The following is a 27,329-nucleotide window of genomic DNA, read 5'->3' on the forward strand; positions in this document are numbered from 1 at the left end:
CCGTCGCTCAGGCCGAATCTCGCGAGAGTTGGACTTGGCGATTCTGAGACTGTGTGGCAGAGGTGGAACGTCGTTCCGGAGCGTCTGTTTGTGGTGGTCTCGGTGTACACTTTCTTCTCTCCCAGAGTCCACGTGTTTTCACTCGTCTGCGTTTCTGTCTCAGACCCACGTCTAAGGTCGAGTAGATAGTTTAGCCTAGGTTTGCGTAAAGTGGAGAGATTGACTTCCGTACTTACGTACTGAATGCCTGTGTTTGGATGCCAGGCCACGGATTTGGGGCGCGAGCAGCAATGAATCGTGGGCCGCTGGCTTCCAGGCACTCACATCCTCGCAAAGGAGGAAAACTTGTACATACGGTGTAATTACGGTGTTAATAGAGGTATGACCAGAATGCTGCGGTGACCCGGTTGAGGGGGTGGTCAGAGAAAGCTAGTAAAAGAAATTGAACCAGTCGCTTGGAGGAGTCTGAGTGCTTTTTTAGAATGCAAAGATCTTTCCAGGCAGGGACACTGTGCTTGAACATACCTGGTGTGTAATAGAGCAGTGAGCTGTATGTCTTGACAAGGGGTCATAAACCCAAATACCCATGGTCAGACATAAAGTATCTTACACTGTGTGGGCAAAAGAAAATGGTGATAGGTACCAGGATGATTAAGGGAGCACTGACTTTATCTGAAGGGAATAATTGATACATTTAACCAATTTCCCTTGGAGAATGAGCACGCAGTTTCCTTTTATCTTCCCATTTTTCAAGGAAATCTGAAAGTCTTGATTTTATGTGAATTTTTAAAAGTTCAGCCTATAAATGCTGGTAACTCATTAAAATTTAAAAATGGGTAAAGGAATTGTCGCAGCAGCTGAGTTTCAGCCTTTGCAGCTTTTCCAGACTGACTATATCTGTGTAAGTGTGTATGAAAATCTGGAACCTGGCAGAACTGTCTCCCCTTGACTTGTACTTTCTATCATTTGTTCTTTTCCCCTAAACTCCAATGCACTTTATTTATAATTTCCCTGTAGCACTATATTTGGCCTTTATTAGTTATGTGTGCCTTTCTTGTCTCCTCCTTAGACTTAGTGACAGAGACCCTGTTTCCTTTTTTTTTTTTTTTCTTTGACCCTGTTTCCTTTTAACAGACGCATTGAGCTTCTACATGTGTCAAGATCAGTGGTAGGCACTGTAAGGTTGGAAAGGGTGATTAAGATACTACTCCTGACTTGAAAGTTATACATTATAGTAAGATGTAATAGAGGTGTCAACTGAAAAAAAAAAATAAAGCACCACCCAGAAGTTTGGCATTATGTTTTATTCTTTGGACTTTCTGAGGCCTTAAGCCCAGGAGGCAGCCTCTCAGGTAGCGCTGAGACATTGCTCCAAAGAGATAAGGGAGGAGCCAGGATATATAGGAGTTTTTGTGACAAAAACTAGTAGTCGGAAATCAAAAGATTACTGCTAATTAAAAACCGGACATCACAAGTTAATGAATTTAGCTATGTATGGGAAAATGCAAGAGTCTGGGCTTATTGAAATCATTCCTTTGATATGCACCTTAACTATCTATGGCCAGTATTGTGTTTTTTATTCCATCCTGAATTCCCTCAGGTTGCACCTTTGGGGACAGCTACAGTGGCTGACAGCTTGGTGACAGGCAGCCTGTTTGTCTCTATTCTGAGTTCCCTCAGGGCTGATGTAGTGGCTGATGGCTGCAATATCCTATGTTTGCTAATAGGGCAGGTGACATTTTACATCCACAGAAGTATTCATAAAATGTTATGGGAGCACAGATGAGGGCACGTTTGGTTCTTTCTGGAGGAGTTGGAAAAACTTCATCCGATTTGAACTATTCAACTTTGATAGTGTTTATTCAGCTTTGTATCACCCACGGTAAATGCTGAGGTGCAACAGAGCATGACCTTTGAAGTCTAACTTGGTTTTCCTTTCCATTTTGTTTTTTTGGCTACACCACGAGGCTTGCAGATCAAACCTGGGGCCCCGGCAGTGAGAGAGATGAGTCCTAACCACTGGACAGCCAGGGGATTCCCCAGACCTGGTTTTCAGTTCTGGCTTTGCCACTTCATTGACAGCAGTCTTTGAGCATATTGTTTAGCATCTTCGAGCCTCGGTTTCTTTAAAACAGTAATAACATCATCTACATGAAACTTATGAAGATTAAATTAGAAAGTATATTATAAAGCATATAAAGCTGTGGCACACATGGTTGATCAAATCCAACATGCTGTTGATTAGAAGGTGCATCATTATTTTATGTACTACTAAGAAAGAAAATAACTAAACCATGACACACCATTGCTTATAAGATGCATCCCATCCAGAGGTGTTAAAATGTGGGGGGAAAAGTCTTAACAATCAGTGAAATATGCTAATAAAAAGCATTTCAGTTATTCCTATGTTAATATTTACTACAGAACTGTGGACTGCTAGGATAACATTTCCTTCTGTAGAGCAAAGATATCAGGACCTTATGCCCCTTGTTGAAGAACAGTGCTAGAGACAATTAAATGACATCTTTACTACATGCTACCAGATTCCCTTACATCTCTAAGCTCTCTTTTGTACTGATTTTTAGATTTCAAAGTTTTCTCCATGGAGACCACCCTGCAAAAATTCACTGTCCTGCTCCAATTTTGGTGACTACTGCAAGGCTTTTGTCCTGAGACTTCCTTTCACTATTCTCTAGGGTAGGAGTCACTGTTTCCTGGACCACATGTTCTGCCTTAGTTTATACTTTTTTTATGTTGTGGTACAACCTCAAGTAACTTCCTGTGAAAGGTAATCGGGAGCTAAACTTCAGTGTTCTTACATTATTAGTAGTAATAGTTAAGGATAATAATACCATTTTTTAAGCAAATATTTAATACTAGGTGAGGCATTGTAGAAGATTATGAGAGAAATTAAATCCCTTCTCATAACTGAGGTATGAAAGATATGATCTTTAGGTTTGAATCATAGCCCTACTCCATGCAAGCTGTCATTACTCTAGCGAGTTAACTTCTCTGAGCCTCATTTTTTTTTTAAATCTGTGAAGCAGAGGTAAAAATATCCACTTCCCAGAGTTACTGTGAGGTTTGCATAGGGTTGAGAGCAAAGTTCTGGACAAGCTGTCTTCAAATCTTGGCTTTGCCACTCAATTTAATGTACAGTTTCAGGCAAATTATTTCACTGCACTGTGCCTTGGTTTCCTTTAATGTAAAATGGTGTAATAATAATAGCACCTAAGTCCGAAGTTTGTTTTTCTGTTTTTTAATATTTATTTATTTATTTTGCCTGCGCCAGGTCTTAGTTGCAGCACACGGGATCTTTGTTGCAGCATATTTAGTTGTGGCATTCGGACTCCTTAATTGTGGCATGTATGTGGGATCTAGTTCCTCAACCAGGAATTGGACCCAGGTCCCCAGCTTTGGGAGCAAGGAGTCTTACCCACTGGACCACCAGGGAAGTCCCTTTTTTAAAAAATTATATAAGCAAAGTATTTAGAATGGTACGTGGCTCATAGAAAGGTCACAATAAGTGTTAACTTATTATTACTGCTTCTTATTAAACCACCTAGCACATAATCCTTAAAACTAGTTTTTTCTCATTCTACTTATTTTCCCTGTTATCTTGTTTTCTTCAGTAGATTCAGTTATCATCTATCCACTGATAATTCATGAAATAATATCTGTAGCCCAAGTTTCTTTTCTGATTCTCAGACCTAGTATCTTAACTGCCAACTGGGCATTTCCATTTGGATATCCCAAACTGAACCTATCCAGTTCTTTCACCCAAACTCCAATTTTCTCTTCTTTCCTTATACTTAGCAACCCAGTATCCATAGATGGATGAATGGATAACCAAAATGTGTCCATATATGTATAATTCAGCCTTAAAAGAAGGAAATTCTAACACATTCTACAACATAGATGAGCCCTGTAGACATTATGCTAAGTGAAATAAGCCAATCACGAATGATGAATACTGTATGATTCCACTATGAGTTACTAAGAGTAGTGAAATCCATTGACATAGAAAGTAGAATGGTAGATGTTGAGGACTGGGGAAAGGAGAGAGAGGAGAGTTATTGTTTAATGGGCACAGAGTTTCAGTTTGGGAAGATGAAAAAGTTCTGGAGATGAATGTGGTGGGTGACTGTTGCACAAAAATATGAATGTACTTAATACCACTGAACTGTACCCTTAGACGTAGTTAAAATGGTAGGCTTGATGTGTATATGTTACCATAATTTTAAAAATCTTCTTTAAGTTGGACTGTATATAGAGGACGTGAATCAGCAGAATCAATCATTTCTAGCGGGAATGTAAATTGGTACAGCCTCCTTTAACTTGTCATTTACCCTGTAAAGATAAACATTTGCAAACCCCTTGACCAGCCATGTTGCTCCTAGGTATATACCTAAAATAAACTTGAACAAATACCGGGACATATACAGGATTGTTCATGTGAGTATTCTCTTTAATATCAAAATGTGAAAACAACCCAAATGCCCATCTACAGGTAGGAGAATAGATAAATAAATTAGAATATATTCATACAGCATTCCAAATGAATTTACTACAGTTATATGCCATAATGAGGATTAATCCTAGCAATATAATATTGAGTGAAAAGAGTAAGTCTGTAAGAATTACATACAGCATGCGGTAGACTTTTTATAAAGCTAATAACTTCTAAGCTGCCCCCACCCCCCCAAAACTATTTAGGACTATATATGTATCTGTGATAGTAAAAAGAAAAGCAAGAGAATGATGATTTAGATAGTGTTACCTTGAAGCGAAGAGGCTGGTTGATGCAATGGAAGGTCAAAGAGGTGAATGTAAGTTCATGTTCTAGTTTTCATGTTGGCGGTGATTTCTTGGATTTTTGTTGTTTTATTTTATTTACTGGCCACACAGCTTGTGGGATCTTAGTTCCCTACCAGGGATTGAAGACAGGCTCTTGGCAGTGAAAGCTTGGAGTCCTAACCACTGGACTCCCAGGGAATTCCCCTGTTGTATTATTTTATTTTTATTTTATTTATTTATTTATTTATTTATTTATTTATTTATTTATTTATTTATTTTATTGGCTGTGTTGGGTCTTTTTTGCTGTGCACAGGCTTTCTTTTTAGTTGTGGTGAGTGGAGGGGGGGGCTACTCTTCGTTGTGGTGCACAGGCTCCTCATTGCCGTGGCTTCTCTTGTTGCAGAGCAGGAGCTCTAGGCGCATGAGCTTCAGTAGTTGCAACACATGGGCTCAATAGTTGTGGCTCACGGGCTCTAAAGCGCAGGCTCAATAGTTGTGGCGCATGGGCTTAGTTGCTCTGTGGCATGTGGGATCTTCCTGGAGCAGGGATCGAACCCGTCTCCCCTGCATTGGCAGGCGGGTTCTCAACCACTGTGCCACCTAGGAAGCCCTGTTGTATTATTTTAAATGAAAGAATGAATGAATACTTGAGGGGCTTGAATGAACCAATGGTGAGCATGTGTCATGAGCCAAGAATAATAATGAATCTAATTTTCTGCATCTGAGCTCAAGAGTATTTTTTCTTTTTGCATTCAAATCTATATCTGTTTGAAACAAAGAGAAGAAAGTGGGGAAGTAACCTTTTAAATTACTTGCTATGGAGTAAAAATGATACTCTAGAAAAATGCGTCACATTTCTCTTGTGGCTATGAGTATCCTCTGGTTGACTGCCACTTTTGCCTGGGCATTTAAGCATCCCAAGTGTAGAAGATCAGTGGTAGTGGTAAGACACCAAAATATCTTGAGTTTGGATGGGAATTTTGCAAAATAAGCAGTGTTTCTTTTTAAGAAAATTAGTCTGCCAGCTTTATGTAGTATAGATTTATTTGAGAGGGAGATTGCAGTCAGGAAAAGCAACTATCAGGCTATCATCATGATGCAGTTTTCAAGTGAGGAAGCCCTGAACTAAATAGTATCAGCTGAAATTGACAAGAGAAAATCCAAGAGAGTTTTGAAGGATAAATAGTAATTTTTAGAATTAAATAAAATGAAGTGAACAAGAAGAATACTTTAATAATTCTAAGGTTTCTACCAGAGGCATTTCTAGGTGTATTGTGACCTAAAGCTCATATAATTCTTGGGCTCTTTTTACAAAAAATAACGTGGAACTACATGTCGAAATTAGGTACAAAAGTGAGTACTTATTTACTTATTTAGAAGGGGACAGTGCAAGTGAGGATCCCAAAAGCTTCAGTTTCTTTCATTAATTTCATGGTAAATCTGTGTCTGTATTTTGACAAACCTGACATAGAGTGTCTGGGAAAGGTAGCCATTTAATAGTGGAAAATATAAAAAATTCAGTTTTGACAATAAACTTTATAATATTAAGAGTTAGAAGGGGCCCTTGAAAATGCTTAAATACCTAAACAAATCCACATTCCTTTTCTCATATGTGAGTCTGGGCCATCTTTAATAGAAGCCTAAAATCTGAGGTGACTTTTCCCTTTACAAATACACATTGTAATGCTTACTCAGTATTCCTGTGATAGATTGTTGGCTGATAATTCACTTGTACTCACTACTTAGACTCTTAGCCCCTTAATAATTTCACTTTGCTGTCAAAAAGACATTGATTTTATTCATGGAGAAACATAAATACCATAAACAATACTATTAAATGTTCATAGCTTCCTTTCCCTGACTCTAGGCCTTTTCAGGAGCTCAGCCTCAAATATACCTATACATGGAGCATGGGGCCTGTTAGCTAAACCTCTATCCCATTCCCTTTTTAGTATCTTTCCTACCTCCCTCACAGCTTTCAGAATATTTGTCAAAGGGATGAAATGCATGTTCTACATGCAAAAGCATTCCACCAAAGCACAGGGAAATTTTAACTTTCCATTCTTGTGGTACAGATCACTTATCCTTTCCCAAGCAGAGGGAAATTGTTCTGTACAGGACAAATTAGACCTTTTTCATTCATTTCAATCTGATTCTCACACATTTTTTTCTGTGGTCTGTTCTCAGTGTTCTCTCTTGAACCTCCTGCAAATAATTCATTCCATAATGTTCTGAACATAGATGCCATTTGGCTGTTTCAGGTAAAACTTCCTAAGTGACTATACCATAGTGATTTTACCTCTATCTGAGGTCTGATCTTCAACTTTGAAAGTTCAGAAACTTCATTATATGGATTTGTATGAAGGTGATCAGATTTCCTTAAACCTAGATTGAAAGAAAATGACTTTATCCCTGGCATTTAGGCTAATGCCACATTATATGTGCTCAGTAAGTGTCTTCATTAATGACTAAGTAAGAGGCAATAAAATAAAAGTTTGTTGGAAATAACAGATAATTTAGTACAGATATATCATAAGATATAAAAAGCTGGAGAAATAGGTAGGACTTTGAGTTGCAGGTGAAACACAGTCCAAATTTTTATTCAGAAGAGAGCGGATGGGCTTCCTAGGTGGCACAGTGGTTAAGAATCCACCTGCCAATGCAGAGGACACGGGTTTGATCCCTGCTCCAGGAAGATCCCACATGCCGTGGAGCAACTAAGCCCATGTGCCAAAAAAAAAAAAGAGCGGAGCCTTTGAAGATTTTGTAGCAAAAAAAAGTGACATGATCAAAATGGGGCCTTAGGAAAAAGAATTTGGCAACACAATTCATAATGGATGGCAGATTAATTAGGAGACCATACTGACATCCAGACAAACAGAAAAAAACAGCCAGAACTAGGGTGTCAGTGAAAAGAATGAATACTAGGGAAACCAGGAAAGTAATTCATGGGACTAACTTAACGTGGCTTAGAGATTAGAAAAAGGAGAAATGGCAAAAATTATTCTGATGTTTCTAGTGTAGCTGATGGGGAAATAGATCCATAACAAAAACCATGTTATACAAACTCAGTTTGGTCTTGTATACTCTTTGCAATCTTTTTATCTACCTCTTTTGCTAAACCTCTGTCCCATTCCCTTTTTAGAATCTTTCCTACCTCCCTCACATCTTTCAACACATTGGAGCTCATCTCATTTTATTCAATAAGTTCACCTTTTTCTTCTTATAAATTTAAGGTAATCTGTGGTAAATTTCCTCTGTTTCATTTAGGATGGTTTCCAGTGCTTTATCTTCAAGTTTACTAGTCGGTCTTCTGCAATATCTAGTAAGCTGTCATTTCTATGCAGTGTGTTTTTCATCTAAGACAATATGGTTGTCATTTCTAGGAGCTCTGTTTGTGATTTTTAATATCTTACATGTCTCTACTTAGCATGTTCAGTCTTTTCTCTAGCTTCTTGACCATATGGAATTCACATATAAGACTATTTTATACTGTTTTTAACTACAGTCCAATATCCAAGAATCTCAACTAACCCCAGATAGGATAAGTGTTAAGAGAAAAGCACATCAAGGCACATTATACTCACATTGCTGAAAAGCACTGATAAAGAGAAAATTGAAAAGCAATAGAGGAACAAAAATACACATTATGTACAGAGAAACAAAGATTAAAATGACAGCAGCTTCCCCATTAGAACTTAGGCAAGTCAGAAGATAGAACATGTTAAATATGCTGAAAGGGAAAAAGAAAACTGATTCTTCATGTATCAAAATATTCTTCAAAAATCAAAGTAAGTTAAAATATTTTCAGACAAATCTGAGTGGGGTGGTCACTAGCATGTTGTACTACAGTAAAAGAAATGTTGAAGTTCTCCAGGATGAAGAAAAGTGATACAAGATAGAAAGCTGGATTTATACAAAGAAATGAAGATCCCAGAAATAATAAATATGGTAAATATAGTGATTCTCAAACTATAATTTCTTTAAAAGGTATCTATTTAAGCAAAAATAATAATAGTGTATTGTGTGGTTAATAATGTATAGAAGTGAAATGTATGACAAGAACAGCAACAAAGGATGGTTTGGAGAAATATAAATATAGTCTTGTATGATTTTTACATTTTATCATGTGGTATAATTGTATTTGAAGATAGAATATACATTAAAGATGCAATTGTAAAACCTAGATCAACCACTATAAAACTAATACAAAAATATAGCTAATAAGCCAGAAGTGGAAATTAAATAGGATAAAAAAATTCAAAAAGGCACAGAAATATTAAAAAAGGAACAATGAACAGATCAGAAAAATAGAAAACAAATAGCAAAATGGTAGATTTAAACCTAATCATGTGGAAAATTACACTAAATGTAAATGGTCTAAACACCAAAATGAAAAAGCAGATATTTTCATACTGGCTTTTTTTTTTTTTTGTAAAATTATATTTTATTCTGGTATTGATATGATAAAAATAATGCGTGTCTAATAAATGAACAGATAGGAAGAGGTCAAGCAATGTTATTTGACACTGTTATGCCATTCTTCTGTTGATCATACTGGCTTTTAAAAAGAACCAACTAAATACATTACACAAATATACATATATACATATATGCAAGAATATATTCTTAAATATTAAAACTCATAAGTTAAAATAAATATGCAAACATTACTCTTAAGAAAGCTGAAGTATATTAATATGAGACAAACTTTTTTTATAGTTTTTTAAATAAATTTATTTATTTATTCGTTGTGTTGGGTTTTTGTTGCTGCACGTGGGCTTTCTCTAGTTGTGGAGAGCGGGGGCTACTCTTCATTGTGCTACTTCTCCTTGCTGTGGCTTCTCTTGTTGTGGAGCACGGGCTCTAGGTGCGTGGGCTCCAGTAGTTGTGGCTCACAGGCTCTAGAGTGCAGGCTCAATAGTTGTGGTGCACAGGCTTAGTTGCTCCATGGCATGCTGGATCTTCCTGGAGCAAGGATAGAACCCATGTCCCCTGCATTGGCAGGCAGATTCTTAACCACTGCACCACCTAAGAAGTCCCAAGACAAAGTAAACTTTAGGACAACTATATTACCATGGGTAAAGAGGACATTTCATAATAATTAAAAGATCAGTTCAACATAAAGACATAACAGTCATCAATGTATATGTAGCTAATTCAGAGCTTCAAAATGCATGAAATAAAAACTGACAGAACAGAAAAGAAAAATACATAAATACACAATTATCCTTTGATACAAATAGAAAATCAGTAAAAATATAAAAGACTTGAAAACATTAACAAAATAGTATGAGATCTAAAATTAAAAAACATGAAACCATACAAGCCCTAGAAGAAACAGGGATAAATTTCTTTAGAACTGGGAGAGGGGAAATCTTTCCTTAACTATTACCCCAAATCACAAGAAATTATAGTAAAGGCTGATAGATTTAAGTACTTTAGGATTAATTTTTTTTTAACATGGCAAAAATGCTACAAACATAGCAAAATACAAGTGAAAAACAGAGAAAATACTTGCAGCTTGTACCACAGAAAAAAGGCTGATTTACATTAAGAAACTGAGAAAATGAGATCCAAAACATGATAGGACAATGGACAAAATTCACAAATAGGCAGTTCACAAAAAAGACAGAAAAGTCTTTTAAAACAAAAGGTAGTTGAGCTTATTCATAGTAAGAGAACGTCAGTTTAAAACAACACTGAGGGACTTTCCTGGTGGCACAGTTGTTAATCTTATTAAAGAAAAAAAACAACACTGAGACACCATTTCCCAATTATCCCCTCTCACCTATCAGAAATCCAAAACTTTGACAACATCCTCTATTAGCATGGCTATGAATTATCAGACACTCTTATACATTGCTGATGGCAATGCAAAATTGTATAACCACATGCAAAGGATTTTGGCATTATCTGATAAAATTATATGCAAATCAATTTTTAGGAAACCATCTTGAAAAAACAGTGTGAAAAGGAAAGAAAAAAAGCAAAAATTAGGGACTTCCCTGCTGGCACAGCAGTTAAGAATCTGCTGGCCAATGCAGGGGACACGAAGATCCCACATGCCACGGAGCAAATAAGCCCATGTGCCAAAACTACCAAGCCTGTGCTCTAGAGCCCATGAGCCACAGCTACTGAGCCCATGTGCCTAGAGCCCATGCTCTGCAACAAGGGAAGCCACTGCAATGAGAAGCCCACGCACCACAACCAAGAGTAGCCCCCGCTGTCTGCAACTAGAGAAAGCATGCTCGTAGCACTGAACCCCCAACACAGCTAATAAATAAATAAATAAATTTCTTTTTAAAAAAGAACAGGAAAAGAAAAAAAGGAAGAGAAGGGAGAGATTTCACTGTATTATATATAACTCGATAAAAAAAAACTATTAAATTCTCACCCAGAATATCCATTTTCTATTTATTTGGCTGCGTTGGGTCTTAGCTGTAGCATGCGGGATCTTTCATTGTGGCACGCGGGCTTCTCTCTAGTTCTGGTGCATGGGCTCTAGAGCACAGAGGCTCAGTAGTTGTGGCACATGGAACATGGGCTTAGCTGCCCAGAATTGTGTGGAATTTTAGTTCCCTGACCAGAGATCGCATCTGCAACTCTCCTGCATTGGAAGGTGGATTCTTAACCAGGAATGTCTCGCTACTGTGGCATCTTTACAGTTGGGTTGGAGGAGGAAGACTTCAGCCCATATTTGCTAGTGTGAACATTTAAATTCTAATCTCAGCAAATTTCAATTATGCAATACAACCTGCCTCATGTTAAAAAAAAAAAAAAAATTAACAGGCCCAAAATGGAGTCACTTGCCTCTGGTGGCAGCAAACCATGACTTACAATTGTAAACAAAAAGAACAAAGAGGGACTTCCTAGATGGCACAGTGGTTCAGAATCTGCCTGCCAATGCAGGGGAAATGGATTCAATCCCTTCTCCAGGAAGATCCCATATGCTGCAGAGCAACTAAGCCCGTGTGCCACAACTATTGAGCCCATGTGCTGCAACTACTGAAGCCCACGCGTCTAGAACTCATGCTCCACAACAAGAGAAGCCACGACAATGAGGAGCCCATGCACCACAATGAAGAATAGCCCCCACTCACTGCAACTAAAGAAAGTCTGCGCATACCACAAAAAAAAAAAAGACCCAAAAAAGACCCAACACAGCCAATAAGATAAGTAATTTATTAAAAAAAAAAAAAAAAGAACAAAGAGTGTGGCTCATCATCACATTTATAAAAGGATTAAGTCACAATTCACTGAGGTCGCTGACCATCTGTGCTCTGTGGGGAATTCAGAATGGGGTGAGGGAGAACAGCATGAAACATTCTGTGGTTTGGGCCCCTAGATAGCTAAGATGAATATCTAAGGAAGAATTTCAAAGACCCTAAATGCTCGAAACTCCCCATACACAGAAAAGCATTACAATTATTAACTTGAGATATCTGTTCTTTGTCATTAGCAGTCATCTTTTACTAAGATAGTTGCTTGATTACATGTATTTCCCAGCACCCTATATATATATATGTACGTGTATATATACACACATACATATATACTGGCTCCTCCCCTATATCTTCAGAGCAGTCTCCTCAGAGCTACCGAGAGGCTCTCTCCTGGGCTATAGTCCTTGGTAGGGTCCCTGAATAAAACTTAACTCACAACTTTTACATTGAGTGTTTCTTTTTTTAAGAAATTTTATTGAGATACAGTTAACATACAATAAACTGCATATACTTAGAGTGCGGAATTTGGTTTTTTTTTTCTTATTAGTAATGTATATATGGCAATCCCAATCTCCCAATTCATCCCACCCCAACCCTCCCCGCTTTCGCCACTTGGTGTCCATATGTTTGTTCTCTACATCTCTGTCTCTATTTCTACCTCACAAACTGGTTGATTTGTACCATTTTTCTATTTTCCGCATATATGTGTTAATATACGATATTTGTTTTTCTCTTTCTGACTCACTTCACTCTGTATGACAGTCTCTAGGTCCATCCATGTCTCTACAAATGTCTGAATTTCACTCCTTTTTATGGCTGAGTAATATTTGTATATATGTACCACACCTTCTTTATCCATTCATCTGTTGATGGACACTTAGGTTGCTTCCATGACCTGGATATTGTAAATAGTGCTGCAATGAACATCGGGGTGCATGTGTCTTTTTGAATTATGGTTTTCTCTGGGTATATGCCCAGTAGTGGGATTTCTGGGTCATATGGTGACTCTATTTTTAGTTTTGCAAGGAACCTCCATGCTGTTCTCTATAGTGGCTGTATCAATTTACATTCCCACCAACAGTGCAAGAGGGTTCCCTTTTCTCCACACCCTCTCTAGCATTTATTGTTTGTCGATTTTCTGCTGATGCCCATTCTAACCAGTGTGAGGTGATACCTCATTGTAGTTTTGATTTGCATTTCTCTAATAATTAGTGATATTGAGCAGCTTTTCATGTGCCTCTTGGCCATCTGTATGTCTTCTTTGAAGAAATGCCTATTTAGGTCTTCTGCCCATTTTTGGATTGGGTTGTTTATTTTTTTCATATTGAGCTGGATGAACTGTTTATATATTTTGGAGATTAATCCTTTGTTGATTCATTTGCAAATATTTTTTCCCATTCTGAGGGTTGTCTTTTCATCTTGCTTATAGTTTCCTTTGCTGTGCAAAAGCTTTGAAGTTTCATTAGGTCCCACTTATTTATTTTTGTTTTTATTTCCATTACTCTAGGGAGTGGATCAAAAAAGATCTTGCTGTGGTTTATGTCAAAGAATGTTCTGCCTATGTTTTCCTCTAGGAGTTTTATAGTGTCTGGCCTTACATTTAGCTCTTTAATCCATTTTGAGTTTACTTTTGTGTATGGTGTTAGGAAGTGTTCTCATTTCATTCTTTTCTATGTAGCTGTCCAGTTTTCCCAGCACCACTTATTGAAGAGGATGCCTTTTCTCCATTGTATATCATTGCCTCCTTTGTCATGGATTAGTTGACCATAGTTTATCTCTGGGCTTTCTATCCTGTTCCATTGATCTATATTTCTGTTTTTGTGCCAGTACCATATTGTCTTGATTACTGTAGCTTTTTAGTATAGTCTGAAGTCAGGGAGCTGATTCATCCAGCTCTATTTTTTCCCTCAAGATTGCTTTGGCTATTCAGAGTCTTTTGTGTCTCCATACAAATTTTAGGATTTTTCTTCTAATTCTGTAAAAAATTCCATTGGTAATTTGACAGGGATTGCATTGAATCTGTAGATTGCTTTGGGTGGTATAGTCATCTTCACAATGTTGATTCTTCCAATCCAAGAACATGGTATATCTCTCCATCTGTTTGTGTCGTCTTTGATTTCTTTCATTAGTGTCTTCTAGTTTTCTGTGTACAGATCTTTTACCTCCTTGGTTAGGTTTATTCCTAGGTATTTTATTCTTTTTGTTGCAATGGTGAATGGGATTGTCCTTAATTTCTCTTTCTGATCTTTCATTGTTAGTGTATAGAACTGCAAGAGATTTCTGTGTGTTAATTTTGTACCTTCAACTTTACCAAATTCATGGATTAGTTCGAGTAGTTTTCTGGTAGCATCTTGAGGATTTTCTATGTATAGTATCATGTCATCTGCAAAGAGTGACACTTTTACTTCTTTTCCTATTTGGATTATTTTTATTTCTTTTTCTTCTCTGATTGCTGTGGCAAGGACTTCCAAAACTATGTCGAATAGTAGTGGAGAGTGGGCATCCTTGTCTTGTTCCTGATCTTAGAGGGGATGCTTTCAGTTTTTCACCATTTAGATTGATGTTTGCTGTGGGTTTGTCATATATGGCCTTTATGATGTTGAGGTAGGTTCCCTCTATGCCCACCTTCTGGAGAGTTTTTATCCTAAATGGGTGTTGAATTTTGTCAAAAGGTTTTTCTGCATCTATTGAGATGATCATGTGGTGTTTATCCTTCAATTTGTTAATGTGGTGTATCACTGATTGATTTGCATATGTTGAAGAATCCTTGCGTTCTAGGGATAAACCCCACTTGATCATGGTGTATGATCCTTTTAACGTGTTGTTAGATTCTGTTGCCTAGTATTTTGTTGAGGATTTTTGCATCTAAATTCATCAGTGATATTGGTCTGCAATTTTCTTTTTTTGTAGTATCTTTGTCTGGTTTTGCTATCAGGGTGATGATGGCCTCATAGAATGAGTTTGGGAGTGTTCCTTCCTCTGCAGTTTTTTGGAAGAGCTTGAGAAGGATGGGTGTTAGCTCTTCTCTAAATGTTTGATAGAATTCACCTGTGAAGCCATCTTGTCCTGGACTTTTGTTTGTTGGGAGATTTTTAATCACAGTTTCAATTTCATTCCTTGTGATTGGTCTGTTCATATTTTCTATTTCTTCCTGATTCAGTCTTGGAAGGGTATACTTTTCTAAGGATCTGTCCATTTCACCCAGATTGTCCGTTTTATTGGCATATAATTGTTTGTAGTAGTCTTTTATGGTGCTTTTTATTTCTGTGGTGTCCGTTATACCTTCTCCTGTTTCATTTCTAATTTTATTGATTTGAGTCCACTCCCTCTTTTTCTTGATGAGTCTTGCTAAAGGTTTATCAATTTTGTTTGTCTTCTCAAAGAAGCAGCTTTTAGTTTTATTGATTTTTGTTATTGTTTTCTTTGTTTCTATTTCATTTATTTCTGCTCTGATCTTTATGATTTCTCTCCGTCTACTAACTTTGGGTTTTGTTTGCTCTTCTTTCTCTGGTTTCTTTAGGTGTAAGTTTAGATTATTTATTTGGGATTTTTCTTATTTCTTGAGGTAGGATTGTATTGCTATAAACTTCCCCCTTAGAACTGCTTTTGCTACATCCCATAGGTTTGGATCATTGTGTTTTCATTATCATTTGTCTCTAGGTATTTTTTTATTTCCTCTTTGATTTCTTCAGTGATCTCTTGGTTATTTAATAGCATATTGTTTAACCTCCATGTGTTTGTGTTTTTTACAGTTTTTTTCCTGTAATTGATTTCTAATCTCATAGCATTGTGGTCAGAAAAGATGCGTGATATGATTTCAGTTTTCTTAAATTTACCAAGGCTTGATTTATGACCCAACATGTGATCTATCCTGGAGAATGTTCCATGTGCACTTGAGGAGAAAGTGTAATCTGCTGTTTTTGGATGTAATGTCCTATAAATATCTATTAAATGTAGCTGGTTTATTTTGTTTCTTTATTAATTGCCTGTCTGGATGATCTGTCCATTGGTGTAAATGGGATGTTAAAGTTCCCCACTATTATCGTGTTACTGTCAATTTCCTCTTTCATAGTTGTTAGCATTTGCCTTATGTATTGAGGTGCTCCTATGTCAGGTGCATATATATTTATAATCATTATCTCCTCTTCTTGGATTGATCCCTTGATCATTATGTAGTGTCCTTTTTTGTCTCTTGCAACATTTTTTATTTTAAAGTCTACTTTATCTGATATGAGTATCACTACTCCAGCTTTCTTTGGATTTCCATTTGCATGGAATATTTTTTTTCCATCCCCTCACTTTCAGTCTGAATGTATCCCTAGGTCTGAAGTGGGTCTCCTGTAGACAGCATACATATGGGTCTTGTTTTTGTATCCACTCAGCCAGTCTGTGTCTTTTGGTTTGAGCATTTAGTCCATTTACATTCACGGTAATTATCAGTATATATGTTCCTATTACCATTTGCTTGTTTTGTTTTTGGTTTTGCAGGTCCTTTTCTTCTCTTATGTTTCCCACTTATAGAAGTTCCTTTAGCTTTTGTTGTAGGGCTTGTTTGGTGGTGCTGAATTCTCTTAGCTTTTGCTTGTCTGTAAAGCTTTTGATTTCTCCATCGAATCTGAATGAGATCCTTGCTGGGTAGAGTATCCTTGGTTGTAGGTTCATCCCTTTCATCGCTTTAAATATATCATGCCACTCCTTTCTGGCTTGCAAATTTTCTGCTGAGAAATCAGCTGTTAACATTATTGGAGTTTCTTTGTATGTTATTTGTCTTTTTTCCCTTGTTGCTTTTAATAATTTTTCTCTGTCTTTAGTTTTTGTCAGTTTGACTACTATGTGTCTTGGTGTGTTTCTCCTTGGGTTTATCCTGCCTGGGACTCTCTGCACTTCCTGGACTTGGGTGGCCATTTCCTTTCCCATGTTAGGGAAGTTTTCAACTATAATCTCTTCCAATATTTTCTCAGGTCCTTTCTCTCTCTCTTCTCCTACTGGGATTCCTATAATATGAACATTGGTGCATTTAATGTTGTCCCAGATGTCTCTTAGGATGTCTTCATTTCTTTTCATTCTTTTTTCTTTATTCTTTTCTGCATCAGTGATTTTCACCATTCTGTCTTCCAGGTCACTTATTAGTTCTTCTGCCTCAGTTAATCTGCTATGTGTTCCTTCTAGTGCAGTTTTCATTTCAGTTATTGTATTGCTTATCTCTGTTTGTTTGTTCTTTAGTTCTTCTAGATCTTTGTTAAACTTTTCTTACATCTTTTCAATCTTTGCATGCAGTCTTTTGTCAATGTCCTGGATCATCTTCACCATCATTATTCTGAATTCTTTTTCTGGAAAGTTGCCTTCACTTAGTTGTTTTTCTGGTGTTTTGTTTTGTTCCTTCATCTGGTACAAAGTCCTCTGCCTTTTCATTTTCTCTGTCTTTCTGTGGCTGTGGTTTTCATTTCCACAGAACAAAATACTGCTGATACTGGTTGATTGCTGTCTGTCCTCTTGTGGAAGAAGCTGTCTAAGAGGCTTGTGTGAGCTCACTGATGGGAGGGACTGGTGGTGGGTAGGGCTGTGTGTTTCTTTGGTGGGTGGAGCTCAGTAAAACTTCAGTCTGCTTATCTGCCAATGGGTGGGGCTGTGTGCCCACCTTGGTGATATTTTGGACTGAAGTGACCCAGCACTGGAGTTTACAGTCTCTTTGGTAGAGATAATGGAGAACTCCAAGAGGCTCATGCCAATGAGCACCTCCCAGAACCCCTGCCACCAGTGTCCCTGTCCCTATGGTGAGCCACAGCTGTCCCCCACCTGTGCAGGTGACCCTCCAACACCAGCAGGTAGGTCTGGTTCAGTCTACTATGGGGTCACTGCTCCTTCCCCCTGGATTCTGGTGCACACAGTACTTTTTGTGTGCCCTCCAAGAGTGGAGTCTGTGTTTCCCCCAGTCCTGTGGAGGTCCTGCAATCAAATCCCACTGGCCTTCAAAATCTGATTCTCTGGGGATTCCTCCTCCCATTGCCAGATCCCTAGGTTGGGAAGCCTGATGTGGGGCTCAGAACCCTGACTCCAGTGGGTGGACTTCTGTGATATAACTGTTCTCCAGTTTGTGAGTCGCCCTCCCAGTGGTAATGGGATTTGGCTTTATCATGATTGCACCCCTCCTACCATCTCATTGTGCCTTCTCCTTTGTCTCTGGATGTGGGGTGTCTTTTTTGGTGAGCTCCAGTGTCTTCCTGTCAGTGATTGTTCAGCAGTTAGTTGTGATTCCGGTGCTCTTGCAAAAGGGAGTGCGTGCACGTCCTTCTACTCCGCCATCTTGAACCATCTCTGAAAGAGGCATACTTCATGCTTATTGCACTTTGTTTTATTGTACTTTTTAAAAATTAATTAATTCATTCATTGGCTGTATTGAGTCTTTGTTGCTATGTGCAGGCTTTCTCTAATTGCGGCAAGCGGGGGCTACTCTTTGTTGTGGTGCACAGGCTTCTCATTGCAGTGGCTTGTTGCAGAGCCTGGGCTCTAGGCATATGGGCTTCAGTGTTTGTGGCATGCAGGCTCAATAGTTGTGGCTTGCAGGCTGTAGAGTGTAGGCTCAGTAGTTGTGGCATATGGGCTTAGTTGCTTCGGAGCATGTGGGATCTTCCCAGACCAAGGATTGAACATGTGTCCCCTGCATTGGCAGGTGGATCTTAACTACTGTGCCACCAGGGAAGATCTATTTTGCTTTCATTTTGACAAATTAAAGTTTTGTTGGAACCCTGTGTCAAGTAAGTCTATGAGCACCATTTTTCCAACATCATTTGCTCACTCTGTGTCTCTATGTCACATTTTGCTAATTCTCATAATATTTCAAACTTTTCAATTATTATATTTGTTATAGTGATTTGTGATCAGTGATCTTTGATGTTACTAATATGAGTCACTGAAGGTTTAGATGATGGTTACCTTTTTTGTTGTTGTTTTTATCAATAGAGCATTTTTAAATTCAGTTATGTACATTGGTGTTTTTTGTGTGTGACTCACTTTTTTGCAATAACTGCTTTATTGTGGTGGTCTGGAACTGAACCCACAATATCTCTGAGGTATGTCTGTAATTGCAGTTTCAACAGTCCACAGAAATGTGACCTTTAAAAGAGTTGGTCTGAAATTACAGGATAAAGACCCCTGCAGTCCCTCCCTGCTGCCACCTCCCTGCAAAAAAGATGGTCTGGCCTGAAACAATCTTTTCTTTTGCTAATACCTTCTTGCCTCGCCCTCCTGCTGCCTATTAAAACTCTCCGTTTCATACAGCCCCTCAGAACATCATTCTAGTTGCTTGATGGGATGTTACCCAATTCATAAACTGCCTAATAAAGCCAATTAGATCTTAAAATTTACTTGGTTGAATTTCGTATAAGAGTTATCAGCTAGGGCTTCCTAGGTGGCGCAGTGGTTAAGAATCCGCCTGCCAATGCAGAGGACATGGGTTCGATCCCTGCTCCAGGAAGATCCCACATGCCATGGAGCAACTAAGCCCGTGTGCCAAAAAAAAAAAAAAAAAAAAAAAAAGAGTTATCGGCTATAGTCACCATATTTTACATTAGATCTTCAGACTTTATTCATCTTATAGTTAAATGTTTGTACACTTTTACTAGCCTCTTCCTATTTGCTCCACCACCAGCCCCTGGCAGCAACTTTTCTATGCTGTTTCTATGTGTTTGTCTTTTTTTTTTTTTTTAAGATTCAACATATAAGTGATAACCATACAGCATTTGTCTTTTCCTGTCTGATTGATTTCACTTAGCACAGTGCCCTCAAGGTCCATCCATGTTGTCGCAAATAAAACATTTCCTTCTTTCTCACTGCTGAATAATATTCTATTGTGTATATATGCCACATCTTCTGTATCCATTCATCTATTGATGGATACTTAGGTTTTTTGCATATCTTGACTATTGTGAATAAAGCTGCAATGACATGTGAGTCAATAGATATAATTTTGATATCCTGTTTTAATTTCCTTTGGATGTATACCCAGAAGTAGGATGGCTGTGTCATGTGGTAGTTCTAGTTTCAGTTGTTTGAGGAACCTCCATACTGTTTTCCATAGTGGATGCACAAATTTGCAGTCCCACCAACAGTGCATAAAAGTTCTCCTTTCTCCACATCCTCACCAACAATTGTCAGGTTGATGATAACCATTCTGACAGGTGTGAGGCAGTACCTTACTGTGGTTTTGATTTGCATTTCCCTGATGATTAGTGATGCTGAGTACCTTTTCATGTACCTGTTGGCCTTTTGTATATCTTTGGAAAAATATCTATTCAGTTCCTCTGCCCATTTTTTAATTGGATTGTTTGATTTTTTTGCTATTGAACTGTATGTGTTCATTTTATATTTTGGATATTAATCACTTATCAAATATATGATTTGCAAATATTTTCTCACTTTCAATAAGTGGCCATTTCATTCTGCTGCTGGTTTCCTTTGCTGTGCAGAAGCTTTGAGTTTGATGTAGTCTCACTTGTTTATTTTTGCTTTTATTGCCTCTGCTTTTGGTGACAAACCCAAAAAACTCATCACTGTGAGCGATGTCAAACAGCTTACTCCCAAAGCATTTTTCTAGGAGTTTTATGGTTTCTGGTCTTACATTCAAGTCTTTAATCCATTTTGAATTGATTTTTGTGTATCATGTCAGATAGGGGTCCAGTTTCATTCTTGTGGTAGTCAGTTTTCCCAACACAATTTATTAAAGAGACTATTTTTTCTGCATTGTATATTCTTGGCTCCTTTGTTGTAAATTAATTGACCAGATACGCATGGGTTTATTTCTGGGCTCTCTATTCTCTCCCATTGATCTATGTGTCTGTTTTTATGCCAATACCATACTCTTTAGATTACTATACCTTTGTAATATAGTTTATTTTATTTTTTTAAATATGTATTTATTTGGTTTTAGTTGTGGTAGGCAGTCTTAGTTGTGGTAGGCAGTCTCCTTAATTGTGGCACATAAACTCTTAGTTGTGGCATGTATGTGGGATCTAGTTACCTGACCAGGGATCATACCCCAGCCCCCAGCATTGGGAGTGCAGAGTCTTAACCACTATGCCACAAAGGAATTCCCAGTAATATAGTTTAAAATCAGGATATGTGATACTTTCAACTTTGTTTTTTCTCAAGATTTCTTTGGCTATTTGGGGTCTTTTGTGGTTACATATGAATTTTAGAAGTTTATTCTATTTCTAAGAAAAATGCCATTGGAATTCTTTAGGGATTGCATTGAATTCAAGATTTCTTTAGGTAGTATGAAATTTTAACAATATTAATTCTTCCAGTCCATGAGCACAGAATAACTTTCCATTTACTTGTGTCTTCTTCCATTTCTTTCATCAATATTTTATAGTTTTCAGTATATAAATTTTTTATTTCCTTGGTTAAATTTATTCCTAGGTATTTTATTTCTTTTATTGCAGTTGTAAATGATATTGTTTTCTTATTTTCTCTTTTGGATAGCTCATTGTCAATGTTTTTAAATACAACTGATTTTTGTGTATTGATTTTTTATCCTGCAAATTTACTGAATTCATTTATTAGTTCTAACATTTTTTTGATGGAGTTCTTCCGGGTTTCTATGTATCATATTATGTCATCTACAAATAAAGACAATTTTACTTCTTTCCAATTTGAATGCCTTGTTATTTCTTTTTCTTGCCTAATTGCTCTGGCTGGGACTTCCAATGCTATGTTGAATAAAAGTAGCAAGAGTAGGCATCCTTTTCTTGTTCCTGATCTTCGAGGAAAAGCTTTCAGCTTTTCACCATTGAGTATGATGTTAGCTGGAGGCTTATCTTAATGGCCTTTATTATGTTGAGGTACATTCCTTGTATACCCACTTCGTTCAAAGTTTTTATCATGAATGGATGTTGAACTTTGTAAATGCTTTTTCTACATCTGTTGACATGATCATATGATTTTTATCCTTCATTTTGTTAATGAAGGATATCACATTGATTGATATGCAGACTATGAACCAACCTTGCATTCCTGAAATAAATCCCACTTGATTATGGTACACAGTCCTTTCAATATATTGTTGAATTTGGTTTGCCAATATTTTGTTGAGGATTTTTGCATCTATGTTTATTAGGGATATTGATCTGTAATTTTCTTTTCTTGTGGCATCTTTTGTCTGTGTAATGCTGGACTCATTAAATGAATTTGGAAGTGTTCCCTCCTTTTCTGTTTTTTGGAAGAGCTTGAGAAGTATTGGTATTAATTCTTCTTTAAATGTTTGGTAGAATTCACCAGCAAAGCCATCTGGTCTAATGTAGTTGAAGTGCTATGTTTCCTTATTGATTTTCTTTCTGGATTACCTATCCATTATTGAAAGGAATTATTGAAATCCCTTACTATTACTATGTTGCTATGTCTCCCTTCAGGTCTGTTAATATTTGCTTTATGTATTTAGGTGCTCCTATTTTGGGTGCATAAATATATACAAATGTTATATCCTGTTTTTGGATTGACCTCTTTATCATTATATAATGACCTTCCCTGTTTTGTGTTACAGTCTTTGGCTTAAAGTCTATTTAATCTGATTTAAGTATAGCTACTCCTGCTTTCTTTTGGTTTCCATTTACAAGGAATACCTTTTTACCATCTCTTCACTTTTAATCCGTGTGTTTCCACAAAGCTTCAGTGAGTCTCTTATAGGCAGCATATAGTTAGTTGGGTCTTGTCATTTTTTTAATCCATTCAGACATTCTATGTCTTTTTTTTTTTTTTTTTTTGCTGCACCATGTAGCATGAGGGATCTTAGTTCCCTGACCAGGGATCAAACCTGCACTGCCTATAGTGGGAGCATGGAGTCTTAACCAGTGGACCACCAGAAAAGTCCCAAGACACTCTATATCTTTTGATTAGATAATTTAGTCTTTTACATTTAAAGTAATTATTGCTAGGTAGGGACTTACTGTTGCCATTTTGTTAGTTGTTTTCTGGCTGTCTTGTAATTTCTTGGTTCCTTTCTTCTTCTTCTCTTCATCTCTTCCTTTTTTTTTTTTTTCTATTTCAGAAATTTTTTTGCAAGTTGCTTTATTTGCAGTGCCAACTTTTAAAAGTCACTTAAGTTAATTGGACAAACTAGGCAGAAATTGCTTTACAAAAAGAGGGAAAGCCCCAAATGCCACTTTCTATAGAGAACCCACAGTACGATTTTATTCAGAGCAAAGAAAAAAAGAAGTTTTGATCAGACTAGAAGAAACGGAGCCATAAGTTTGGAATCTGTACTGAAACTACACATGCAATGGAGACGACATTCTGCTAATAATACAATTGATTTGCTGTTGCATTTGTTGACAGTTTTTCTAATATTAACAATTATAAACAAAGCAATGCAACTAGTATTTGGAACAATCCTCACAGTGTTACAGCATCAGACACAAAATTTCACTTCTCACACCACTGGTTCTCTTTGCATACTTGGGCTTCCTCTTCTTCAGTAAAATCATTTTTGATATTGAATGTCTTTTGAATCTGCTCAGGAGTTTCCCCCTTGATCATATTGGCAACATTCTTACAGGTAACATCAAGCAAACCTTTGGTGTCTAAGTCGTTTGCAGCCAATATAAGCTCGAAAAGTGTTCCTTGGTCAGCTTTCAGGAATTCTTGATCCCAAATAGGGGTGTCATCTGCTCGCTCTTCTTTGTTCTCATCATCCTCAGGAGGAGGAGAAGCATCCTTGTGGGGGGTGCCCCACTGAGTGACCGTCTTTAATATTGCTGCATCAACATTTGGCAAGGGGACTGGATCATCATCTCCTTCATCATCCATTCCCAAATCTTCCAACATGGTCTTGATAGTCACAGATTGTTTTGCAATTTCAGCATCAACTTCGAATATCTCTCCATCAGAACTCTGCAGCTTAATTGAAGGCATGGTGTTAGATCTCAAGGAGATGGCGGGCTGGAGGCTGATGAGAGCAGGGTGGCATCTGCAAGAAGGAAAACCGAAAGGCAGAGAACAAGGCCAATACCCATCTCTTCCTTTTTGATTTGATGATTTTCCGGAGTGGTACACTTATTGGTACCACTCTGTTTTTATCTTTTGTGTATCTGCTATAGGCTTTTGCCTTAGGTTACTGTGATACATAAAACATATATTTTACTTTTCATTTCTTTTCCATTCAAATCGTTTTCTTGTGAAATACCACTACCCTTTTGGAGTTTCTCTTCCTCAATTATTAGCTAGTATACTTCCACAACATTCTTATCTTCATCTGTGGCTTTGCTTGCAATTTGAGCAATCCTCCACTGTTACCTTCCATGAGTTCATGAAAGTCCTACATCTTTTGCAAGAGATTTGCAATTTCATTTTGCAAACATTTTGGAATGAATTTGCAAATAGGCTAATGGGAACAGAAAGATGTTACATAAGGAGAGATATCTGATGACTAACTTTATAAGTGATTGGTTTATTGGTAAATATATAGCAGGGCAACTTTTGCTTCTTAGTGAAATCTCTCAACTGGGGGAACTTCTAATCAAACCTTGACTAGTAAAGACCTCCTGCAGGCATGTAATAGGGTTGTGGTGAGTCTTATATGAGATAATGCCCATGAAGTGCTTAGCATTTTTTCCTGCACAAGTAGAGTTAACTACTTAATCCTTTGTGTTGCCACTCTATAGCATAACATCACATCATACCCTATTACAATTGCTAAATTGTTTATGAGAGTGTATTTCCTAGTAGTCTGTGACTCCTAGAAGGTAGAAATGATTTCTAATTCATCGTTATACTCCTAATACCCAATAAGTTCCCCAGAGCTGGTAAATATCCAAAACATGTTGAATGAGTAAGGAAGGAATGAGTAAAGGGATGTCTCCCTCATCTTTTTCTTGTTACAATAATGTATCTCAGAGTATCTGCTTAGCCTTCCTCAAAAGTAATTTCCTCTAGGCCCTGAAACTATTTTGTTTTGTCCCTTTAATTTAAAATTTATTTTTTTTAATGAGGCAAATACTGCTGTACTAATATGGAACAGTCTCTAAGATACAGTGATAGAAACAAAATGCAGAACAGTTTGTAGCATAGGCTGGTTTTTTTTGTTTAATTGGAGAGAGAATACACATACACATATTTTTGTGTGTGTGTATTTGTTACGTGCATACACTGTCTTAAGGATACATAAGAAACCATTAGGAGTGGACTTCCTAGGTGGCGCAATAGTTAAGAATCTGCCTGCCAATGCAGGGAACACGGGTTTGAGCCCTGCTCTGGGAAGATCCCACATGCCACGGAGCAACTAATCCCATGCGCCACAACTATTGAGCCTGTGCTCTAGTCACAACTATTGAGCCCATGTGCCGTGACTATTGAAGCCCACGTGCCTAGAGCCTGTGCTCTGCAACAAGAGAAGCCACTAAAATGAGCAGCCTGTGCACCACAATGAAGAGTAGCCCCCACTCTCAGCAGCTAGAGAAAGCCTGTGTGCAGCAACAAAGACCCAACGCAGCCAATAAATTAAATAAATAAATTTAAAAAAAGCTTTAAAACATAAAGAATAAATAAAAAAAAGAAACCATTAGGAGTGACTGCCTTTGGATAGTAACATTGGAATATACATGCTAATGATTTACTTTTTACTGTATACTCTTTAGCATTGCTTAATTTTTTTTATTTCGTGTATATATTACCATATGTGTGTGTTCATATATACATATGTAAAATTTTATAGATTTTTTACCATTTCTAAAACCTAAAATAAATGGTAAGTAGGAGGACTGGAATGATGTGGGAATATTACTAAGTTACTAAATTCAGGTTAGGAAAGTATCAAATATGGGTTTGTTACATGCATATACAGAAGCATGTAAGAGTTTAAAAATATTTTTTCTCGGTCTTCATCTACCTGAGGGTTTACATATTGTGCATTTCAAGTCGTCCTAAGGGTTACAGATACATAAAAATTGGGTAGGACTTAACAGTTAAATACTTTATGTTTTTTTAAATGATTTCCACATGCTTCATCATGTAGTGTTTTTTTTGTTGTTGTTGTCGTTTCTGATAGAAGCTGGTACCTCTGGCCACAATAAATTTTGTTTCTGCGGCTTTTTTCCCATCATGGGTTTTACTGTACTCTTGCACATATAACTTAAAAATATGCTAAAATATCCCAAATTAAGTGCTCTGTATTTTATTTCTTCCTAAAGCATAGCACACTTTGTGACTGCCCTACCCAACCTCGGGTCTGACTGTTGTATTTACTCCACCAACTTCCAGCTGCCTGAGGTCTTCTGGCATCAGGATCCTCTGCATCTCTAGTGAGGTAAGTAGAGCCTAAATTAGTTTCAACTTTAAAATCAATTTAGCAGGATGTATCAAAGGCCTTAAAAATGTGCACACCCTTTGATCCAAGAAGAGGAAATAACCAGAGAGATGGGTCAAGAAGCATATTTAAGGATGTTTTCACATTCTTACCTAATTAAAAAAGCAGAATATCTAAATGTTAAAAAAGAAGGCTGTTAAACAAATTGTAACAAATTTATGCAATGGAATACTATTCAGTACTTAAAATGATATAAATGTATATTGATGGCGTTGAAAGTTCACAATATATCATGTGACTATATTGGTTCACTGGTAAATATATGTTAGGACAATCTTTGCTTCTCAGCGCAATCTCTTAATGAAGGAGATCTCTTGGCTAATGAGATCTTTGCTAAAAAGGACCACTTTTTAAAAAGTTACACATATCTATATCTATATCTATATCTATATCTATATCTATATCTAATGTCCTACAGGCCACTTTTGCACAATACTTGAAGAAAATGCAGGGTTGTTTATCAGCTAACATATAAAAGAAAGGAAGCTACTCGGAAATATAAAGCCATTTGGAAAATGGTTGTAAGGTGTTATTGATATGGAGGTGCCTGAATGTAGCTACTTTTTTAGGGAAAGGAGAATTTCTAAATGTTGTTACTTACATTGCTTTATCCTAAATAAAGGAGAACTGCAGATGTAAATTATTTAAACATTCAAAGTTTCAAATAGTGAAGTCAAAGGTTATTTTAAAAAACAGGTTGCTTTGGGACTTGGTTAGATGCCTCTGCTAAATAGTCCCTAGTACGTTCCCTAGGATCACATTTTATTGTCATGGCTTGTTCAAGTACCTGTCTTTCTAGATTGTAAGCTCGGTAAGAATAGGAATGATATCTGTCTTACTGGCACGTAATAGGAACTTAATGTTTTTAAAAAATGAAAGAATATATAAATGAATGAATGGATAGAGTTGTGATTTTCTTTTAATTTTATTGGAGTATAGTTGATTTACAGTTG

The 27,329-nt window shown here is 37.1% G+C and overlaps 1 protein-coding gene and 1 long non-coding RNA gene across 2 annotated transcripts; one reads left to right on the forward strand and one right to left on the reverse strand.

The window, feature by feature from the left end:
• The first annotated feature begins 44 nt into the window (after positions 1 to 44).
• LOC130849911 (uncharacterized) lies at positions 45 to 26,262 on the forward strand. The gene is made up of 3 exons (XR_009052808.1): positions 45 to 176; positions 265 to 379; positions 26,201 to 26,262. It is a non-coding gene; the product is annotated as an uncharacterized LOC130849911 (long non-coding RNA).
• On the reverse strand, positions 23,439 to 23,927 carry LOC130849910 (S-phase kinase-associated protein 1-like). Its single transcript, XM_057729162.1, has one exon. The coding sequence runs from the start codon at positions 23,925 to 23,927 to the stop codon at positions 23,439 to 23,441; it is 489 nt and encodes a 162-aa protein (XP_057585145.1).
• Positions 26,263 to 27,329: the final 1,067 nt, after the last annotated feature.

This window comes from Hippopotamus amphibius, chromosome 3 (assembly GCF_030028045.1).
Source record: "Hippopotamus amphibius kiboko isolate mHipAmp2 chromosome 3, mHipAmp2.hap2, whole genome shotgun sequence".
Classification (NCBI taxonomy): Eukaryota; Metazoa; Chordata; class Mammalia; order Artiodactyla; family Hippopotamidae; genus Hippopotamus; species Hippopotamus amphibius.

Bases quoted from the DNA above. Each gene is read 5' to 3' on its own strand.
- LOC130849910 (XM_057729162.1), bottom strand. From the start codon at position 23,927: ATGCCTTCAATTAAGCTGCAGAGTTCTGATGGAGAGATATTCGAAGTT.